This window comes from Salarias fasciatus, chromosome 1 (genome assembly GCF_902148845.1).
Source record: "Salarias fasciatus chromosome 1, fSalaFa1.1, whole genome shotgun sequence".
NCBI classification, from domain to species: Eukaryota; Metazoa; Chordata; class Actinopteri; order Blenniiformes; family Blenniidae; genus Salarias; species Salarias fasciatus.
The window spans coordinates 6,158,332-6,178,013 of NC_043745.1; the positions used below are offsets into that span (position 1 = coordinate 6,158,332).

At 45.1% G+C, this 19,682-nt stretch overlaps 1 protein-coding gene across 2 annotated transcripts in view; it reads left to right on the forward strand.

Annotated features, from left to right (window-relative positions):
- Window positions 1–19,682, forward strand: part of adamts17 (ADAM metallopeptidase with thrombospondin type 1 motif, 17) — an 86,798-nt gene that overhangs the window by 10,175 nt on the left and 56,941 nt on the right. For both annotated transcript variants that reach the window (XM_030098040.1, XM_030098048.1), the window contains exon 3: window positions 2,566–2,740. In XM_030098040.1, the coding sequence (XP_029953900.1) occupies window positions 2,566–2,740 (175 nt within the window). The remainder of the gene's footprint in view (window positions 1–2,565; window positions 2,741–19,682) is intronic.

Sequence of the window (19,682 nt, forward strand, 5' to 3'; positions counted from 1 at the left end):
TGAAACAGCAACATAAAAAAAAACTCATCTTGGTACAAAGTTTGATCAGATAATGATGTGACTCAGACATGAGTACGAAGCTCCGACTGTAAGAAATAACCTGATGTGCAGTTTACATTTACATCAGATCAAAACCCGGACTAAACTGCCCCTTCTGATCCAGTCCAAATTTCAGTCAGATGGTCCAAATATGATCAGACTGAATTGTTTATGTGGTGCAAGTGTAATCTGGTCAGCATTGATTTCCCGCTCAGTCACAATGGCAGTCAAACACAATTCAGACGACTGCTCTTCAGGAAGCTGCCGATCGGAACTGAAACGCTCTTGTTTCCAGAAAAGCCAGAGCTCAGCCAGATTCGCAGTGTGTGTGCGGTGAGCGGCTGTCCCGGGCGGTCACACAGCGTCTCTGAGCGGCTCACTGAGAACGGTCTCGCATCGGCACTTCCCCGTTAAGAGGCGTCCAGTCTGACCGTTGGGTTTGGGTATTGTCACGCACACAGAGTGCGTCAGGGATTCTTCCTGCCTGTTGGCCGAAGGTCACGCGGGCCGCCGAGTGGGTCTGCTCAGCTTCCTCGCCGCTCCTCATTCAGAGGCTGTGGTGTGAGACAAATCCTAACAGCGAATGCAATTACCGTTCACGCCTGAGGGAGGAAGGATCTGAACAGTTAAACACATGAAACGGAGTAGCGCGGCAGTCAATTCCGCCCTGTTTACAAAGGAAATGACTTTCAGAAGAATACCCCTGCAAAGTAATGGAAGACAATGTCAGGTGGGAAATCAACAGCTATTAATAGATAGAAAAAAAAAATCAAATAACAGCTTTTTTTTTTCCTGATAACTTCTGCTTTTTCTTTTTCTTTAGTGATTGTTTAAATCCGTTTGGTAAACTTTCCATGTACAGATTTACTTATAAACTCAAGCAGTGATTGTCCGGAGGAGGTCATCTTCATCTTTTTCTTATTCAAGAAGACCAACAGAAGCAGTTTCGTAGCCTGCGATCGTCGCCGTCCTCTCTGAACTTGCTATAATTGTCTCTGGGGTTTTCCTCTGAGGCCACATGGTGACTTCTCAGTCCCTTTTTTTCAGTCAGCGGAGGTTTTGAAGGTGCAGTATTCATAAAAAGGACTCACCACATTGGTTTTTATGGTCAAAATAATTTAGCTTTTTTATTCCAGTTTCTAAAAAAAGACTCTTTCAAGTCGCGTCAAAGGGAAAATGGAGCGTTTTGCCTTTGATGCAGGGTTGCATGAAGGGGAAATGAGAGGAATAAAAGTCCTGGGAGCCGGACAGCCGACTCTGCAGTTTTTGCACATGTTGAATTTAATTTATTGTTCTGAAGGACAACTTCAAAACAAGCTGTAATCCTAATAAACTTTACATCCAGTTTGTATTCAGACTGAGATGAATGAATTCTTTAAACCGCTGCTGATGCTGGAGCAGAAGGTAATGGTTTTTATACGTGTTCCCTGGCCTCATCTGGCCTTCATGCTAATCTGAGGAACACGCCATCTCACTCATGAAGAAGAAATTCATGTTTTATTCTTCCTTAATGGAAGCGAAATGAAGTGACTAAATTCCTTCTCTCCTCCTGCAGTGAAATAAGCTGCCAGTCATATTCTGTGAAAGCATCAGTCATAGTCTGTTTCACTAACACAGCTTTTCTGCAATGACAGTATCACAGTCACACAATTACCCAGAATGCTCTGGAGTTAAATTAAGACCCTAATATAATCCAGTTAGGATTATATGATGATGGAAAGATTCAATTCTGCAGGCATAATGCGCATCATTCTGTTGCATTTAATCATAAATGTATTGTAGTGGAGCACAACAATAACAGAGAAACAAGAGAACGTCGCAGAAATTACATCGTTTGACTGGACTGAAGGATTTATTATTGCAAGGTTAATGTGACAGAAATCACATTGTACTGCAACAAAAACCATATCAAATCGACAAACACAAACATGCCGCGATCGTTTTGAAATCTATTTGAGATTCTCCTTTTGGACAGAATCACTGAAGTGACGTTAGTCTGTTCAAGAAAAACATACATTTCAGACGTATTGTGTGTTGGTACGTACAGGGCTTTGTTACATACGTTGTTGTATTGTTGTGCAGTGTTGCCTAATGTATGATATTGTAAATACACTGTTTGGTTTCAGCTGTTTTCACTGAAAATGTGTTTCTTTTGCTGGCGTCTCTCTTTTTACGTTTTTTCTGTGGTGTTTTCAGTGTAATGTGTTTTCTGTAGTTTTTCAGATTTCTATTGCTTTTCCTCTCCTGTGTTATTGGTTCTGGTTCATGTTGTTAAGGTAAAATTGTAGCTTTGATCTTTGATGCCGAGCAAACAGAATTCATCAGTGTGGTCCGAAAACAGAAAAAAAAAAAAAGCCCTTTTCACTTGAAATATTATCATCTTTCTTACTATTGTAAACTCACTGGCTCGCTTCAGGGTTTTATCAGCATTGAAGAACTGTATTGTGATAAACTGGGAACATTTGATTAGGTCTGCTGGAGTTTGGTGGTACTGCAGAGATTCACGCTGCTCTCGTCTCTGCACAGACCGGCCTCATCCAGATCGGGGAGGAGAGCCTGTTCATCCGGCCGCTGGGGGACCCCGACCCCTCGCAGTCGTTCTCCGGACTGAAGCACCAGCTGCTGCGACAGCGGCGCTCCGCCCAGAGCGGCTCTGCTCCGGACGCCCAGCAGCAGCAGCACTACTGCGGGACGGTGCAGGGTGAGTCACATGGACACCATGATGTTGGAAAAGGAGAATTCTGCTACATAATGTAAAGTCTGGGTTAGGCTTCGCCGTCTTTCACTGTGGCTTGGTTCGGACTGCTGATGTCTCCTGGACAGAACCCAGGCTCCAGGAGGACCTGGACGGGTGTCCAACTGTCTCTTTCATGTTACTGATCCTCCCTTTAAGAGCAGCACGGCAAATCACAAGCTCACCTGAACTCATGAAGGTGACGACTGGAGATGATCTGAATGGTTTCTTTGCTCTCGGCCGCCGTTTTCAAGTGAAACTGGAAAACTTAGGGTTTCTGTTTGCACAGAAACGGTGCTGGGAGCCACTGAAAATACAAACTTTTAGCAAACAGCTGCCAAAGTGGAACTTTTTGAAAACACTCTGACTTTATCTCCATTGAAACAGGAAATCACAACTTTTATGATGACAGTCGCCGTGATAACAGTGCATGTGGTGCCATTATTGATGGTGGAGTATTGCTCTTTGCCCTAATGGCTCCGCATTTTCATTGTAAAACCAACCAACAAACAAGCCAAATAACATGAGCGACATGTTTTTGTGCTTGTTCTGTCTTTGCTAGTCCTCCAGTTTCCTCCCGTAACTCTGCACAGAGGTGGTCCAGAGGTTAGAGAAGCTGGGTTGCCATGACCGGTTACCATGCTCCCATAGTTAAGATCAACTCTGTTAAATAAATCACATAAATGGTTGAATGCAGAGAAATAACTTCCCAAGGGTTTTTTTTTAATGAAAGCCTCCAAGGTGGTCTTCAGGACCTCCACAGTACAAATGTTCAATCAGAGATAATTATTAGTAACATGAGCTTTTCAGAGAGAAAAACACAATATTTATAAAGAGCTGGATTAAAGGAGTGCACATATTTTCCCAATTTTACAGCCATAAAAGTCGATAAAAACAGCGGCCTTCATCAGATGAGGGTTAGGAAGGTTCGGCTTATTAAACTTCCATGCACTGTTTGAGCAGCAGGGTAATGAGGCGACACCTGGAAGTAAATCTTCTCTTCTCATGAAGACGGCGATCCAGTCAGAAATCACACCTCAAATCCATCAGATGCTGTGGAACGAGCACAGAGACGTCTCGGTGACTTGACTGAGCTGAAACACGTCTGGAAGAAACTGAACTCCTCCAGCTCGGATCAGCAGCTACTGCAGGGGCATGCTGGGGGATTTTATTGCCAAAGAAGAACAATTAAGTCCAGGGTTCTCTTCAGTTCTCCAGCAGCACTGTAAATATTTAACATCTTTGGGATTTAATAGGACTGCTTGATTTATACCTTCAATTGCCTTCTGTCATCCTGAAATATCTTCATCCTCTGTTTCTTCTGTTGCAAATTGTTGTTAAACTTTTATACAGACGCAAAAGGATTTCACGCTTTGCCGTCCTGGCAGAGACGGCGCTCCGTACATATGAGTGAGATTAGGCTGGACGGGATCGGTGCCGTGGCTCAAATGTTCCTTGCATTCACCTCAGGAACCCTGAGAGCGCGGAGCGAGCCGTGTGAATGGGCCACTGTCCGCCTGTCCGCCCTCTCAGCTGACGCCGCCCGTCCCACATCCCAGGGAAGCAGCGCTGATAAATCACAGGTCTCAGCGCAGCTTTTACTGCTATCTCGCAGGCTTTGATGTTCATTCAGCTCCAGCGTGCTGTAAGAGCGGCTCTGTGGAATGCAGATGTTTCCTGATTTAATGTGGATCTCCTCTCTGCACAGATCATGTTGGAACCTGCTGAGCCTTTTCACTAATAACGCTATCAAACACAGAGGAACCCCGCTTTCCGCTCCTGTGCATTAATAATGTGCATATTTTCTTAAACCTTTGGCGCCTCTGTGCCAAGTTTATAGATTTTTCTGTCGACATGAATTTACAAGGAGGTTTTTTTTTTTTTTTTTGTTCCTCCCTCCAGTGGAACAAAGTGGATGTCTTGTTTTATTAATGTGGCAGTTTATGTTGTTTTTAACACGCCCGAACACTGGATCCAGTCAATAAAAGGTGCAACAATTAAATCAAGACGTCGCAGAAAAGTTTGAATTGATTGAAGTTTGTTCTGCAAACATTTGTCTGGAAGAGAATTATTCTGAAAGCAGACTCGGTGAGAGAAGCCAAAAGCCACAACACGCAGCCAAAAACTGCAAAATCACAGCTTCAGCGACTCAATAGTACAAAGGCCGTTCATTTCTATTATACAAAGAGGGATGAGTCGGGTTCAAAACACAAATCAGGCTCATGCTTCCTTACAAAAATGCGAAAACAATGCACTTTAACACGAAATGATTTTTACGTGAAGGATTTTTTCCTGTTTAAAGATAAACAAATGATGGGGTAAAATGATTAGTCCCCTCTTTTCAACCCATTCAGTTTGTTTTTACCAACTTTTTTAGGTCAATTTAATATATTAAAGTTATAAAATAAGTGATAATCCACAAACATCAGTGTAATGGTGCGTTCACACCGGACGCGTCGCAGGCGTCGTCGACGCTTGGGACGCCTTGAAGCTGACGCTTGTGACGCTTCAAGCACGACGCTTGACACCAGGTGGTCACAAAGCTCACGACGCTTGCGACACTCTTGACGGGAGGCTGATTTCTGTTTCCAGCTATGGCGGATCGCATCAGGAGAGTGGCTCGACTTTATTTGTTAAATAAAGCTAGACAGCGTCGTCGTCGTCGGGCACTTGGGCGTCGTCTCTGGGTTCATCCCATTATTCAGAGGCGTTCTGAATTTGGGGAGTTTCACCATTTGCTCCAGGAGCTGTGGAGGATGAGGGTCGCTTCCAGGGCTACTTTCGTCTCTCCCGTCCCCAGTTTGACGACCTGCTGGCCGCAGTGTTGCCAACTCCCCAGTAAGAAAAGTCGCTATTGGCTGGTCTGCTCCTCTCTGCTCTGACTGCAGCAGGGGGCGCTGCTGAGACTGACCGCTTGTGAGAGCTTTGGGACGGGGGAGGGGCTCACGGCAGCACCCGCTGCCCATTGACGACAGCAACGAGACGTCCTGTCACGTCTCCAGAGCACCGGAAAAGGTCGCTAGATTTGTCGCTATTCACTTTTGACAAAAAAACGTCGCCAAGAGGCTTTGGAAAGTCTCCAGATTTAGCGAGAAAGTCATCAAGTTAGCAACACTGGCTGGCCTGCATCGGTGCTCGGATCACTCGTAGTGACGTAGCACCGGAGGGATCGTCTCTGATTGGTTGACGCCCAGCGGCAGCGCGTCGAAAGTTCAGTTTTCCCAACTCTCAAAAAGCGACGCTCACGACGCTCCTGACGCCGGGGACGCGCGTCGTGGGCGTCAGACGCTCGAAACGCTCGAAAAGTCGACGCTCCTGACCCTCCTGACGCGCCGCCCCGCTGCCCGCCGCTCCACGACGCTCGTCCACCGTAGACTTTGCATAGAAAAGCGCCGCTCACGACGCCCGTGATGCGTCCGGTGTGAACGCACCATTCCGGACATCTGCAGGCTTTATATGAAGACCTGCCAGGTTCCGAATCCGATCAGCAGAGGAAGAGCTTTAATGCCTGTGAACCTGTCAACCGTTAAAAATGTTCTCTCATATTGATAGCAGAAATTGCTAATAGACGCCACTCACTCTTTCAGATTGTTTTTGTTATTGTACGAATTATTTTAAAGTTATGTATTAGATGTGTGATCTTTTTGATGAGTCGTACCTACAGATCTGCTGAATCGAGTTTTGTTGTGAAGCTACGCTTTTAATAGAACGTGTAATCCTTTGATGTATAGTATCTATTCAGAGAAGTAGCTCAACATCTAGACATGTTTATACTTCTTTTAGGGAAAAAAAAAACTACTAGATGTTTTATTGCTCAGGAATTGAGGCCATTTTAAGAGAGAATTACAGCCGTGGGGGAAACTGGAGCTATCGATGATGGTGACTGCTGTCAGGATTTCCTGTCTAACACAAGAGTTTGGTTTATGTAATGCTTAAAAATAATTGTTTTGGCTTCCTGCTGAGAGTTTGTGTTGGTTTTTTCCAGCTTGCAGTGGTTCAGGATGATACTGATGTAGTTTCCACGATAATCTAAAAAGCTGGCCACACTGTGTGTCTATGCATAATTCTCACTTGCGCAGGTAGGAAGTATCTTCAAAGCAAATGAACCGAGACGCATGACGAGGTGCCTTCTGCCCGGACTAATGAGAACATGCATACTTCACCAATATTGTCAAAATGGTTGGACATAATGTTCAGAGTGCCTCGACTTTTCCTAAACGTGGTTGAAGTCTGGGTTTTCCCTCCTGTTTAAGCTTCCCTGCAGCTCCTCATGAGCAGAAGAGCCTCTGCTGTGTTTTATGGTAGCGTGAGCAGCTTGTTCTCAGCAGCTGCACACACTTCATCTCTGTGAGTAATGGCGAGGCATTCAAGGACAGCTCTGACCCCAGTCCCGTCTGCGTTTCCCCCCAGACTTACACTGCAGAGATCACAGTCATCTGCATAACCTTAACACGTCGCCTTACAAGGTCAGCTATCCTTCTTTAAGTGTTGATTTTCCTGAATTCCTTGAAAACTTCCTTTTGCGTAAGTTTTTGACGTGAGTCAACAGTTTTGACTCATCGGCAGCTTTGAAAAGCCGGCGCGGTGAAAAGAGCTTGTTGCACGCCTCATGTAATTTCTCGTTGACCCTTGTGGTTCGGTCGTGAACGAGGGAGGGAGACGAGGGTTTATGTTGCTCCCGGCTCTGTAGGAGTGTGAGATTGAGCATCTCTTTGTGTCACATCTCTGATTGAACCTTCTGTCCCTCTAACTTCAGCGGAATTGACCTTCGACCTCTGTGAAAGTGAGTGCAGAAGAAATGCGTGGTCGGATGTGTTTGAATTTTTCCTCAGGGACTTTTTGCGTTTCAGGAGTGAGACATGGGTGTGAGGAAAATATCAGCACGTTTAGAAAGTAGTTCAGAAACATCCTCATCTTGCCATTTTATATTAATGGTCCTTGTGACATTGTGAAGTGCACGGACTAGCACGTGAGAGGTTTTTCATTTTTTGGATAGTCTTTTGGAGAGTTTGTGGTTATTCTTCTGGGAATGTGATCAGTTCTTGCAGACAGTGAATACAACAGTAGCAAAAGAAAAGAATACAAGCAAATTCTAATAGGTCGGTAAAATGATAATAGCAGTAAAGTATATAATCAATAACTTTAAAATTGTTTCCATTCATACAACAGTAATACTGAAACTGATCGGCAATATACCAGATGATGGTCTTATTGCAGAGAATAAATGAATGATATTTGCATATTACACACCAAAGAAGAGTATTAGCTGTTCAAAGTGCAGTGTGTCAAACTGTCCAGGTGCATTTGCCAATCAGAGTTGAAGGAGGCTGCTGTGTAACAAGACAACAGGTCAACTGCCTGAAGTTAAAGAAAGATAAGAATATAATGCTGTGAGACCTTAAATAACACGGATCCAAAATATGTTGTTCAAGGATTTGATAAACCTGGATTGTACAGACAGGCATGTGAGTGAGTGTATTTTACACACACGTCTATGTGCCAATAGTCAGGCAATGGTACAAATCCTGCTGATCAGACTTAATTTTCTGATCGACCCTTCAGTGGAAACACAGCTGCCTACAAGATCTCAAGCCATTCGCTGCTACCACTGTGACTCCCCTAATTCTTAGTGCCTGTATTTTTTACTGGTTTTGATTTGCAGTCTGTTTATGTTTCAGCATTAGTTCGCAGTCTGCTGCCTGGTTTTTATGTACTCCCAGTACTCCCCATCAGCACAAAGAAACACTGCCTCCCCCGACTTCGCAGAGGAGTTTCTCTGCGTCTGTTTTCTGCTGATGTGTCTGGTGGACTTTGGCACACCTGCTCCACTCGCAGCAGATTGCGTCTGACAACTGTGCTGGGTGGACGTCGGAGGTAATGTGAGGAGCTGGCTGCTTCTGCGAGAGCAGAGATGACAAATCACTGTCAAGGCTCTCCGCCGAGCAGAAAGGCAAAAGCAGACCGTGGAGACGCTGACTGCGCCTTCCGCTGCCCGCCTCGTCTTCGTTCCCTCAGCCTTCAGACAATTAAAAGTCATTAATGAGAGCAGCGTGACCTTGGGAGCTGAGCTGCACCCTGAAAATTACATAACATCACGCAGGCTGCAGACCACCAGAACTTTTGACAACCTGTATAAATAAATTCTTTCCATATGTTCATAACTGGGGCAAAATAACTGAGACCTCCTCCTCTTTAGAAGGAAAGAAGAAAAACCTGCAGACCTGTGTGTGTGTGTGTGTGTGTGTGTGTGTGTGTGTGTGTGTGCGCATGTGTGTGTGTGTCGGCCTGCAGTTTCTCTGTCTGCTTGTACTCAGCCGTTGCAGAGTGAGTTCGAAGGGTTTTTCTCATTTTCCTGCTGCCCTCTTCCAAGCGATCTTCCTGCGTATCCTCCCATTGTTCTGCATGAGACACCGTCTGCTGATGTGGAATGGATTGTGCTTCTGTAGCCACATAATTCTTGGAGCATGAAAGCATACTCAAGTTGAATTATCCCTCTCTTCAGTTGGATAACTTGTTGGAGCTCCGAGGTGGATAGTTGACATTCCTATTGTCATGCTTTGGGTCACTTCCAGACCGGCTTTTCAGAAATGGCGGCAGAAATCTCAATTAGAGGGCGGGGTCGTGCTGCTCTGCGGGCTCAGAGGCAATTAGATGCTCGTTCTGAGGGTTTGCCTGCCTGTAATGTGTGCACCTGGTGTCCTGCAGTGAGTTGGATGGGGGGTGGGGTGGCGGTAAGAGCCAGATTAGAAATTCTTTCCTCTGCGTTCAACATCTGCCCGGACTCGAGCAGCCCCGTCCGTTCCATTCCTGCAGCCCTCTCTCCACTCTCTTCTCTCCTCTTCTTTCACCAAAGCTCCCATTTCCTCCCCCAAAACCACCGGCTCTCTGGAGGCCGATGCAAACTGAAGCAGATTTTATAGTCATTAACAATCAGCTCAATGTCGAAAAGAATTCAGATCATGACAAGCTCTCTCTCTCTCTCTCTCTCTCTCTCTCTCTCTCTCTCTCTATCTGACACCGCTGACCCTAAACCGCCACTCCTATCGAAGCCGGGATGCTGCATGAAATCTGCGTTGACGAAATGTCAAGTTCAACTGAGAAATGTTGAAAATATGTTCCTCGGAACATCCTGGAACAGAAGCAATAGAAGATTAGAGCATCCAGACTTGAGTAGTTTCTGAGAGGCGGTGACTGATTTCAGAAAGATGACGAGCGTCTCCAAAAAGTTCAGGCCAGCAACACTTAGCCTCTCAGACAGGAAGTGGACTTCGGGTCCGATGTATTAGAGAAGTGCTGTTAAATTCATGCATGAACAACACGCCCTGCAGTCATTGTTCTGAAAGAATCCTGCTCATGCACGCGCAGAATGATTTATCATGGCAGGAGTGAGCTTTATTATCCTGCAGCATTAGTTTACCATCTGTTGACAAACAGATTTGTCAGGAACAAATAAGGTTGAAACATTGCGATCCAGTCTTCTGACATTAATTAGGAAACATGTTGATCTTGCTGGGTTGTGTGTGTTGTTGGACCCCTGGATGTGTGTGTGTTGTGTGTGTGTGTTGTCTGCCTCCACAGTGGAGCGACTGCAGCAGACAGCAGTGAGCCTTTACGTCAGAAAGCAGCCGCAGACTGGTCCGGGAGCCCGCCGCCGAACTTCGCCTGCTGCCAGTGTGACCTGCCTGGAGCGACGTCATTTACAGTGAAGGTTTTGGAAAAACCTGATGAGGCAGCGTTTCCTTTACATCATGTTACCGGCCTGGATGCAAACTGTATGAGTCATTTACCTGCAGAAAATATGGTAGCATAAAAAAGCTTCCTGATCAGTCTAATAAGAAATAATTTTCATTCATCACATGTTTACTTATAAAGCTTTTGTCCCAGTAACTGTACCGAAAACCCAACTTTTTAAAAATGGCTCCCGAGGTGGAATTGTCCAAAACGCCCGCTCTCCGTGGAAAATAAAGAAAACTAAAGAAAGCACTGGTTTTCTGAAAGAGTGCCACTGCTCACACACACCTCGGCCACAGTAAATAACTTTAACGTCTTTTTCTTCCTGCATATGAAAATGTCACAGAGACCAAAACTGCTTCAGCCGGAGGAGAAACTCATGAAAGTCCAGAGTGTTGGATGAAGATCCTGCATATCCCGTGTCCTGCACCTATCAAAAGTTGGCAGTTTATTTGAAATCTTTCACCTTTCCTTGCTTTTATGCTTTTATAAATGCCATCGTGGGCAGAAATACCACCGAGATGTCCTCGCAGATGCAGACTCCTTCAAAAGACAGAGATTGTGTGAAGACATTTGTCGTCTTGGACACCTGGAGGCAGGAGGTTCATTGTGTGAACAGATTAGGTGTAAACAGTCGTTTTCCAAGTCCAGTCTGGGATTTTCCATTGGATTGAATTCTGGGATTTAACTTGGCTAGAACATTCACCTCCAAACCGTGTCTGGGTAGGTTGTGCTGGATACTTTGATTTATTGTCTTGGTGAACGATAAATCCTCCAAGTCGAAGTTCTTTTGGAGACAGAATCAGGTTCTGTTGGGATTTTTTTTTTCTATATTTATTTTTTCTTCCTCTCCCTTTAAAGAGCCTTCATTGGCCTGCTGCCTGATAGCATCCCCATTGCATGATGCTGCCACCACCATGCTCTGCAGTGTGGTTACAGGTTTTCCATGAAGTCCATCAAACACTTGAGCGATAATCTGATGATCCGTCGGCTCCACTTTGGGACCATCAGACCACAGAACCAAAGGTTCTCGGATATCTTTGTGCTTTCATGTCCAAATAGCTTTGCTACTTGTCTTTTTAGACCAGATTTTAATTGGATATAACTGTGTTGTGGATTTCTTTTTTTTTTCATTTGATTTCTAATCGCAGGCACATCTGCAGTGCCTCCTACAACCCTTCCTTTCTTTCTTTTTTTTCTTGGTTTCCCGTCACATGGGGGGAGGCAATGCTGGAAAGTGAAAAATTAACCTGTTAACTCAATCTGGGGCCGTAGTGCTTCATATGACTGGAAGGACATGGAATCATGCAGAGCATTGCAGTTAAAACCTTTCCCAGTGACACAATACCCGTGCGACGCTGTTTCCCTGCTTCAGACAAACTTTAATCCAGATTGAATCTGATCTTTTTTTACACGAAGCTTTGACTGGCGAGCGGGTGTAACAGGTGCTGCGCAGGTTCTCCGGCCTGCGCCGGACGCAGGTGTTGGTTTGTCAGCTGCCGAGGCTCTGAGCCCCTCCAGGGAGGTCTCGGTGGTCTCCCTCATTCATCCTGTCGGCTCGCTCACTTTCTGAGGACGGTCCAGCTTCACTTGGACGGTATGAGAAACGTCGTCTATTGATGGGTCAACCTGAACTCCAGAGGATACTTGAACGAGTTCCTGTTGTTAAAGAGTTCAACCAATGAGGTCCGGCCACAGTTTCACTGTTCAAACATCACTTCGCTGCTTTCATTCATTAGACTGGGTGTTTTTGTGTTTCTGGGGGATGTGAAATAAACACATTTACACTTACATATATTTGCGTACTATTGATGGATATTGACATGATAGATATAAACTGATAGATAATAAATCGTGAGTACAGGTTATGTCCTCTCACACCTCGATGGGACTTCATATAGCAGAGATACTGGCTGTCTGGTTGTGCTCTGGTTCTGTCGGTGTGTTCATGGTGTGAAGGCGGAGAACATCTGTCACACTCATGTGTTTTACAGATGGCAGGTCTGGAGCTGCACGCCAGCTCTGAGTGCACAAGCTGCAGCGCCTTTGACCTCCAGCCCCCCCACCACTACAACGGTGCCGGTGCGGAGCCGGTTCTGCTTTGATGCTTTTTGAAAACTGGCGCGCATTTCAACAGGTCTGAGAAGGAAACTTGGGGTTGTGAAAATCGGGGGGATTTCTGGGATCTGGGATCCACACACCGTTTGACTCAGGAGCTGCAGCGGTGTCTCTGCACATCTGATTCTGATTAAACACACTCTCACCATGGAATATGCTCCACTTCTGCATTTTTAATGCTGCTTTACAACATTTACAAGAATTTTTATCTGTAATTGAAGCGTTTAATGTGATTGTGAGACATAAAAACGGACAATTATGAGAATATGCTGATCGAAAAAAAAACATTTAATTTTATGATTTTAGGTCTGAGTGTTAAATAATGCAGTTTTCAAGTGTTTTTGTAAGCTTCAGAGGGAATCAGTCACAATTCCAACCAATTATGTGTTCAGCTTTGTGTCCAACATTGAGAGCAGCGCTTTGGGGAGCTGTGCTGCTGTGAGCACTTTGGCACCAGCGCCTCCATTTTTTTTTTTTTTTCTTCACTTTATTTTATTTTCTTCTGTGTGGAAAAATGTGGAACTGGTTCTAACTTGGGGCTTGGCACCGCCACCATGCTGGTTAAAGAGAGCTGTGCGAGGCAGCAGCCGCTGACCCGGATGAACCGACTGACACTCTCACGTCATATATCAGCTTTTGTGCAGACGAGCGTCTCTTCCGTTTCTCGGCCGTGTGGCAGGCAGATCGCGCCGATTCCCCAGTTAACCCTTCGCACTGAGAGCTTCAAACACGTTTGTGTCTCTTTCCTCTCTGTGTGAAAAAATCCTCCAATAATGAAAGCAAGCGATTGGAGAGCGTGGTCAGTGCAAAGAAGATGGTGGCATGAAAAGTATTTGGTGAAAAGTTTTATCAGTGATGGATCACAGATGATCAGTGTGGAGAAGCTGATCTCGCAGCAGAAGTGAAGCCGGCGCTGTGGACAACAGTAACACAGCATGTGGAGTGTCGTTCCACCCCGGTGTCTGCAACCTTTATTGCTGAAGAAGCTGTTTTAGCCACGTTTCACTTTTAGCAGGAGGACAACACAGCTCAGTTACACATATACATATTGTATGTGCACAGTTTTTTTTGCCTTGTTGTGGTTTTTAGCACGCTTACTTTGTTGTTGTTTTTTTCCATTTTTAGTGGATTCAGCATGTTTTTTTTCCCTTTTTTTTTTTTGTTCATTTGATTTCACTTGAAAGTATTTTAAGCTCTTTAAACTGTTCCAGCCATCATTTCATTTTTTGTAGGTTACTGTAGCAGACTTGGCCCAACATGAAAACTACATAGTTTTCAGTGTTTCTGCTGTTTATGTGTGAATAAAACGGTAAATGGACGACACTTTTATAGCGCTTTCATCCTGCCACCGCCAACCTGCATTATCACATTCACCCATTCATGCACACATTCACACACCAGTGGAGGCGGCTGGCATGCAAGGCGCTCAATCCGTTGACTAGGAGCAGTTCGGGGTTCAGTGTCTTGCTCAAGGACGCTTCGGCACATGGACAGGGGAGCTGGAGAGTCGAACCAACAACCTCCCATTTGCGAGACCGCATCTGTAACTGAGCCACAGTCGCCAAATAAACATTGTTTTCAAAGCATTACATTTTAAACACAAAGCTTTTGAGGAATGAAAACACTGAACTGATGTTTTCTCCTAATCGTCATGAAAACGGAGCCTCAGAATGAAGAGAATGCAGCTCGCTAAGTTCTGCATATTTTGTCTCTTTTTAGCCTTTTTTTTCCATTTGTTGCAAATTCTGCTTCCTCTTTCTTCTACCTTCTAGTATTTTAATCTGTTTTAACCACTTTAGTAATTTCAGCATTTCTTTTTCAAATTTTTGCAGATTCAGTAAAAGAATTTTTACCTGTAAGTTTTGAAAACAACAGGAAGTCACTAGAGATCTGCACCGAGCATCAGGTTGCAGATCCCTGATTCAACCTGATCGTTTTAATTTAGTACAGTATGGATTAAACACTTTCTTGTGGACGGATGACACTGCCATTCATGCATGTTTGCATTCGCTCAGTGACAGATGTTGGTTGATCTTGGTTGGATGTTGGTTGCGGCAGTCCAAGCAGAGGCCATGGCCTCAGGCCCGAGCACAAACTGCAGCAGTGGGTCCAGTCGCGGCATGAGTCAACGTTCTGCCACAAAGTGCTGAGTGTGCACGGCCATTGTTCCTCAGCTGTGCTGATGTGAGGGAGCGCTGTGTAACGTGTCCCGCTGTGACTCAGACATCATTGCAGTGTTTGTCCCCTTCAAGCTGGCAATCATGTGGAATGATTACAACCCAGGGAAATTCTGGACTATTCAGCAAAAGCTCAGGATCCGCAGCACGTCGGAGGCGTTGGAGGAACGCTGTTCCTGGTTGTGGCCTCGCTGTATCGGAGGAGGGCCTTGTGGGTAACGTGGGTGTGACAGGAAATCACTCCGTCCCTCTTTGTTGTGACTCTGTCAGAGGTAACCTTACCCCCACGTAGCAGCAGCCGCGGCGTCTCAGTCTGCCACAGATGGTTTTGTATTTGGAAAGCCCCCACCCACACCCCACCCCCGACCAAAGATTTTCTTTTAACAGACCGTCCAAAAGCAGGTTGCTTCTGAGGAAGGTGAATGCATGCTTAGCCAGTTAAAGGCATGAATACGTTTGAGTGTTGGTAGCCTAATTTGGCTTTACTGTATTTATTGATCATCATTCTGTCTTATTTTCAGAACATTTCAAGTGAAGTTTTTGCTTTTGTTGCGTGTTTACACAACAGCGTTGTGAAAATGATGTTGGAAACAGCAGAGCCGCAGAAAAATGTATAGGTAATGTGCATGTGTGTGTGGTTTTTGGAAGGAAACCACACACAAGCACTCACATAACAATCTGCTTGAGACATTGACAATAGGAGAACGCGGGCATTGGCATAGACAGTTGACCAAGTTGGATTGTTGTTATGGTGACTGTCAAGCAGAAAACTACCAGGACCAGGAGAATCTGGACTGGGATTCATGACACCAGGCACGTTTACATGGGTCAAGAAATCCTCCTTATCATCGGATTGTAAGGTGAAGCGGATTGTAAATGTGACCGCCCGCTAGAGAGTAGAGTAGAGCGTTACTTTATTGATCACAAGCTGGGAAATTCTGTGCCGTCAGAGAAGAGGGCTGGCAGGCGAAGCGGAGCCCTGGACCAGCCACACCAGCCGGTGAGAGTGGTGCCGAGCCCAGTGGGGCGGAGGCCAATCGGCCAGGACTCCGGCCGGGGGAACGCCTGCTCTTTGGGCAGTGCATCATGGAGATGTTTGAACACTGTCTGAGCAGATATCCAGCAGACAAAAACACTCTGCCGGGCGCTGAGGACTGCTAAAAAAACACCCATGTGAACTGGGCCACTCTGGAGCAAAACACTCTTCTTATCGTCCATCCACTGAGCATGTGCAGAAGAGCAAAAACAAAACACCTTTCTAGGAGTTTAATGTGTTTAAGACATGCTCGTTGTGTGGTTAACTTGACTTTATAGCTAAATAAATGAGGACATCATCTGCGTAGTAAAACACTTAATGGCCCAGTTGACATGGGTGTTTTTTCAATCCGATTGTAAATAATCGTATGAAACGCACGTGTATACATGTACAGCATACAAAGTGATCCATGATGAATCCTCGTTTACAAGGACCCTGGGTGAAGCGGATTATACAGCGTCCTGTGACATGCGCACAAAGTCTCTCTGGGAACTTTCAGGTCTTTCTCTCTGCAGCAGCAGTCCTCAGCGCCGAGCAGAGAGTTTTTATCTGCTGATATCTGCTCAAATAATGTCCCAACATCTCCACGATACGCTGCTGAAGGAGCGGCTGCTCCCCTGGCCGGAGCACCGCCGCCGAGCGGCACGTCTCGGTGTGAGCTCTGCTCCGCATGCCGATGTTTCGAATTAACTGGTGCCCGTGTTAACTTGTGACCAATAGATGACTGAAACTTGTAGTCGTTCTGGTGAACGTCGGTTATCGACAGTTACAGAGAATGTATAGCCTACGTTTAAAGTGTTTTGTGAGTCTTACTTTAACAACTGCTGTAATCAGCCTGTGTTTACACAGACCTCCGCTGTCATTCGTTAACACGGGAACCAGTTAATCCCTAACACCGGTCGGACGATTGCTGGTAATCTGCTATATGGAGCTCTTCATACAACTCGCTGTTGCGCGATTTGCTTCCATCTTGCCTCTCCAGTGTTTTTACTGTCGGGATTTTTAATTAAAAAAGTGTTTTTCAACCACCGTCTAGTTCTTCTGCTTGTTTTTGACTGTCCTGCTTCCCGTTTACTGCACATGTCACACGTCACTGCGTACGAGGGAAGGCATGTGCGGAACAAACATTCCCCCGTTTAATCCGCTCCGCTGTCAGGCGGCGTTTATATGAGACACGGAGCGAATTGTCGATCGGTGTAGACCACCTCGTACAATCGGCTCCGAAATCCAATCCGCTCTGAGTGAAGCGGATCCACTCGGGCGTTTACATGACACATTTACAATCCGCAGCGGATTATACGGGCGCATGTAAACGTGCCTACTGTTGACAAAATGAATGAAAACTTTGCGACTTGAGATGGAGGATCACAGCAGACATGCTGAGAAAATTGTGGATTTTTTTGTGTTAATCATGGTTTGTATCAGCTTACTGCTATTTGTTTTATGCCAAAAATGGGTTCTGGTTTCTGTTGAAAAGCATTTCTATTAAAATAGATTGTTGTTGGAATTATTGGTTTTGACATCACAGTGGCCAAATATGAGATTTTGTGTGTTTTAATCATCCCTAAAACTTTAATTCTGTAATTACTCCAGTACAGTCGGTATTTCAGTATTCTGACTTCACTAACAAATCATTTTTTATAGACATCCAAATAATGTGGCAATTTTTCAAATTAAGTATCATCTGATTTGCTGTTTTCAGGAAGTAGAACCTGCCTTCCTGATTTGTCAGCTGATGCCCACCGGCCCGTGGTGTTTGTGTTTCTGTGTCAGCTGCAGTGGTTGTTGGATCCTGCTGGCAGGCCGCACCACTTTTAATTGGCTAGCCTTCACCAAACCTTGACTTGGAAGATGTCAGTTCAAACAACTTCCACTGTGCATTTTGTCATTTGGTTTAGGTCATTTGGGAAATGTTCCAGCGTTCTAAAGTTAAAACACAGAAACAGCCGTCTCCAGGAAAAGGCTTGTCGTCTTCAGGGCTTTAAGAACTTGACCAGAGTCCAAAATCCCTCAAACATCAACAGTGCAGTGTCTTGGATCATGTTTTTGCTGTCTATTAGGTTTGGTAATAGGTCTTTTTTTCTGGGGAAGAGTAATGAAACAAAGCAAAAGCAGATGTTTTGAGTTAATGTTGACAGATCCTTCACAGTGGTTGAGGTCCAATTTTGTTGTTGACCCCAAAGACACTCAGGTCCATCTTCGTGCAAGTTAAGACAGGCTTTTAGGTTGAAGTATTTTAGATTTTCCATACATTTAACTTAATAATGTACAAGTAAGACACAACAATCTCCAGTATTCGCTACATCCAACCTGTCAGGAGAGACAGGCTCAAAGCAACAGGATCAAGAGTGTGATGCAAGGCTTTTACGTAGTATATATGCAACAATACGTGGATTATTCTGGCTGTGTGGCTTCCAGTGCGCTGGGGGCCTGTTGGATCCTGGTCTGTAGTGTGTGTCTTGGTTAAGTCCATCACGGGGAGCCCTCGCTCTTGTGCTGTTTTGTCACAGGCCTATCAGTGCTCCTCTTGAGAACAAAACATCTATCAGTCACATTTGTACACTCCAGGAAACAAGCTAAACACACACCAGATGGGCCAAACAATACACAGCTCATTCCAACCAAGAACTTGGCTCCGCACAAGTGGCTGCTGAGTCCGTGGAGAAAGCCGTCCCACACTGGAGCCCCCCCCCCCCAATAAATACATGGTGGAATGTTAAAACTGCTTAGCACTCTTAACAAGCAGACTTAATGTCAACGATAATAATGATGAAGAGGATGAAGTAGATAGTGGCGCTGGAGGCTCTGCCCATTGTTATAACATACTAAAGATTGAGCCAGTTCGTCTTATGACTCTATAGAGATTAAATTAAAACTTTGTTCTCAAATGATGTGCCAACATAGTTTATCATGAAAATTTGGTTTAAGTCGCCATTCTGATGGTTGACTGGAACTTCTGCAGCTCTTCTTGACCATGTCTTATGTACATGCATTGAGTTGCTGTCATGTCATCTAGTTGGCCAGCGACTGGATGTGTTGCTTTGGAATCATAATGAAACGTCTGGATCTTCATCCTCACTTGATGAAGATGGTTCAGAAGGTTTATTTGAAGGTACAGATGTTGTAGGTCACTCCTGCTGTGTGATGACTATTCCCCATTTCCCCTATGTACTGACTTTTTCCTTCAAATGCCAAATTCAATGTGTTTGTCATGAATACTTTTGGAGTCCACAGCTCATGCTAACTTTAGCCTCTTAATCTGTGCTGTAGCACTACTGGCCTAATTATGCACCGTCTCCTGCCATGTATTGGACTGAAAGCCCTCTGAAGCTGTCCAAACATTTAATACATTAATCATTGTTCCGCATTTGTATTGAGCCTCAAAAAGGAGAAACTCAGACATTAGGCCACATGGAGCAGGTCTTGCATTTTGAATCGGTTGCGCCCCCCGTTCCGTTTCGGTGCCAAATCTCTCAGCCATGCGGCTGTATATTGGAATGATCAGGAGTTGAGGCAGAGGAGACCAGATTCCTCATCTCATTGCTGTGTTTGATTCAAAACCAGAGTTGTAGCTAAATCATCAAGCCAGGAAAGGCGGAAACGGGCGTGTAGCACTCCGAACCTCCAGGCTTTACCTAGCCCTGATCTGACTGCAGGCGTCTGCTGTTGAGTCCAGCTCTGCATGTGTCCTGGTTCAGGGTGCATGTGCTGATCCTCCGATGCCTTCATGACTTACTGGGAATTTCCAGCAGGAAAATGGGTAGAGTGGGAAAATTCAAAACTCATAGTGGGAAATTTCTGTGTTTGAGAAGTGAAGTACTCTCTCTGCATTCATGCAGCTTTATCA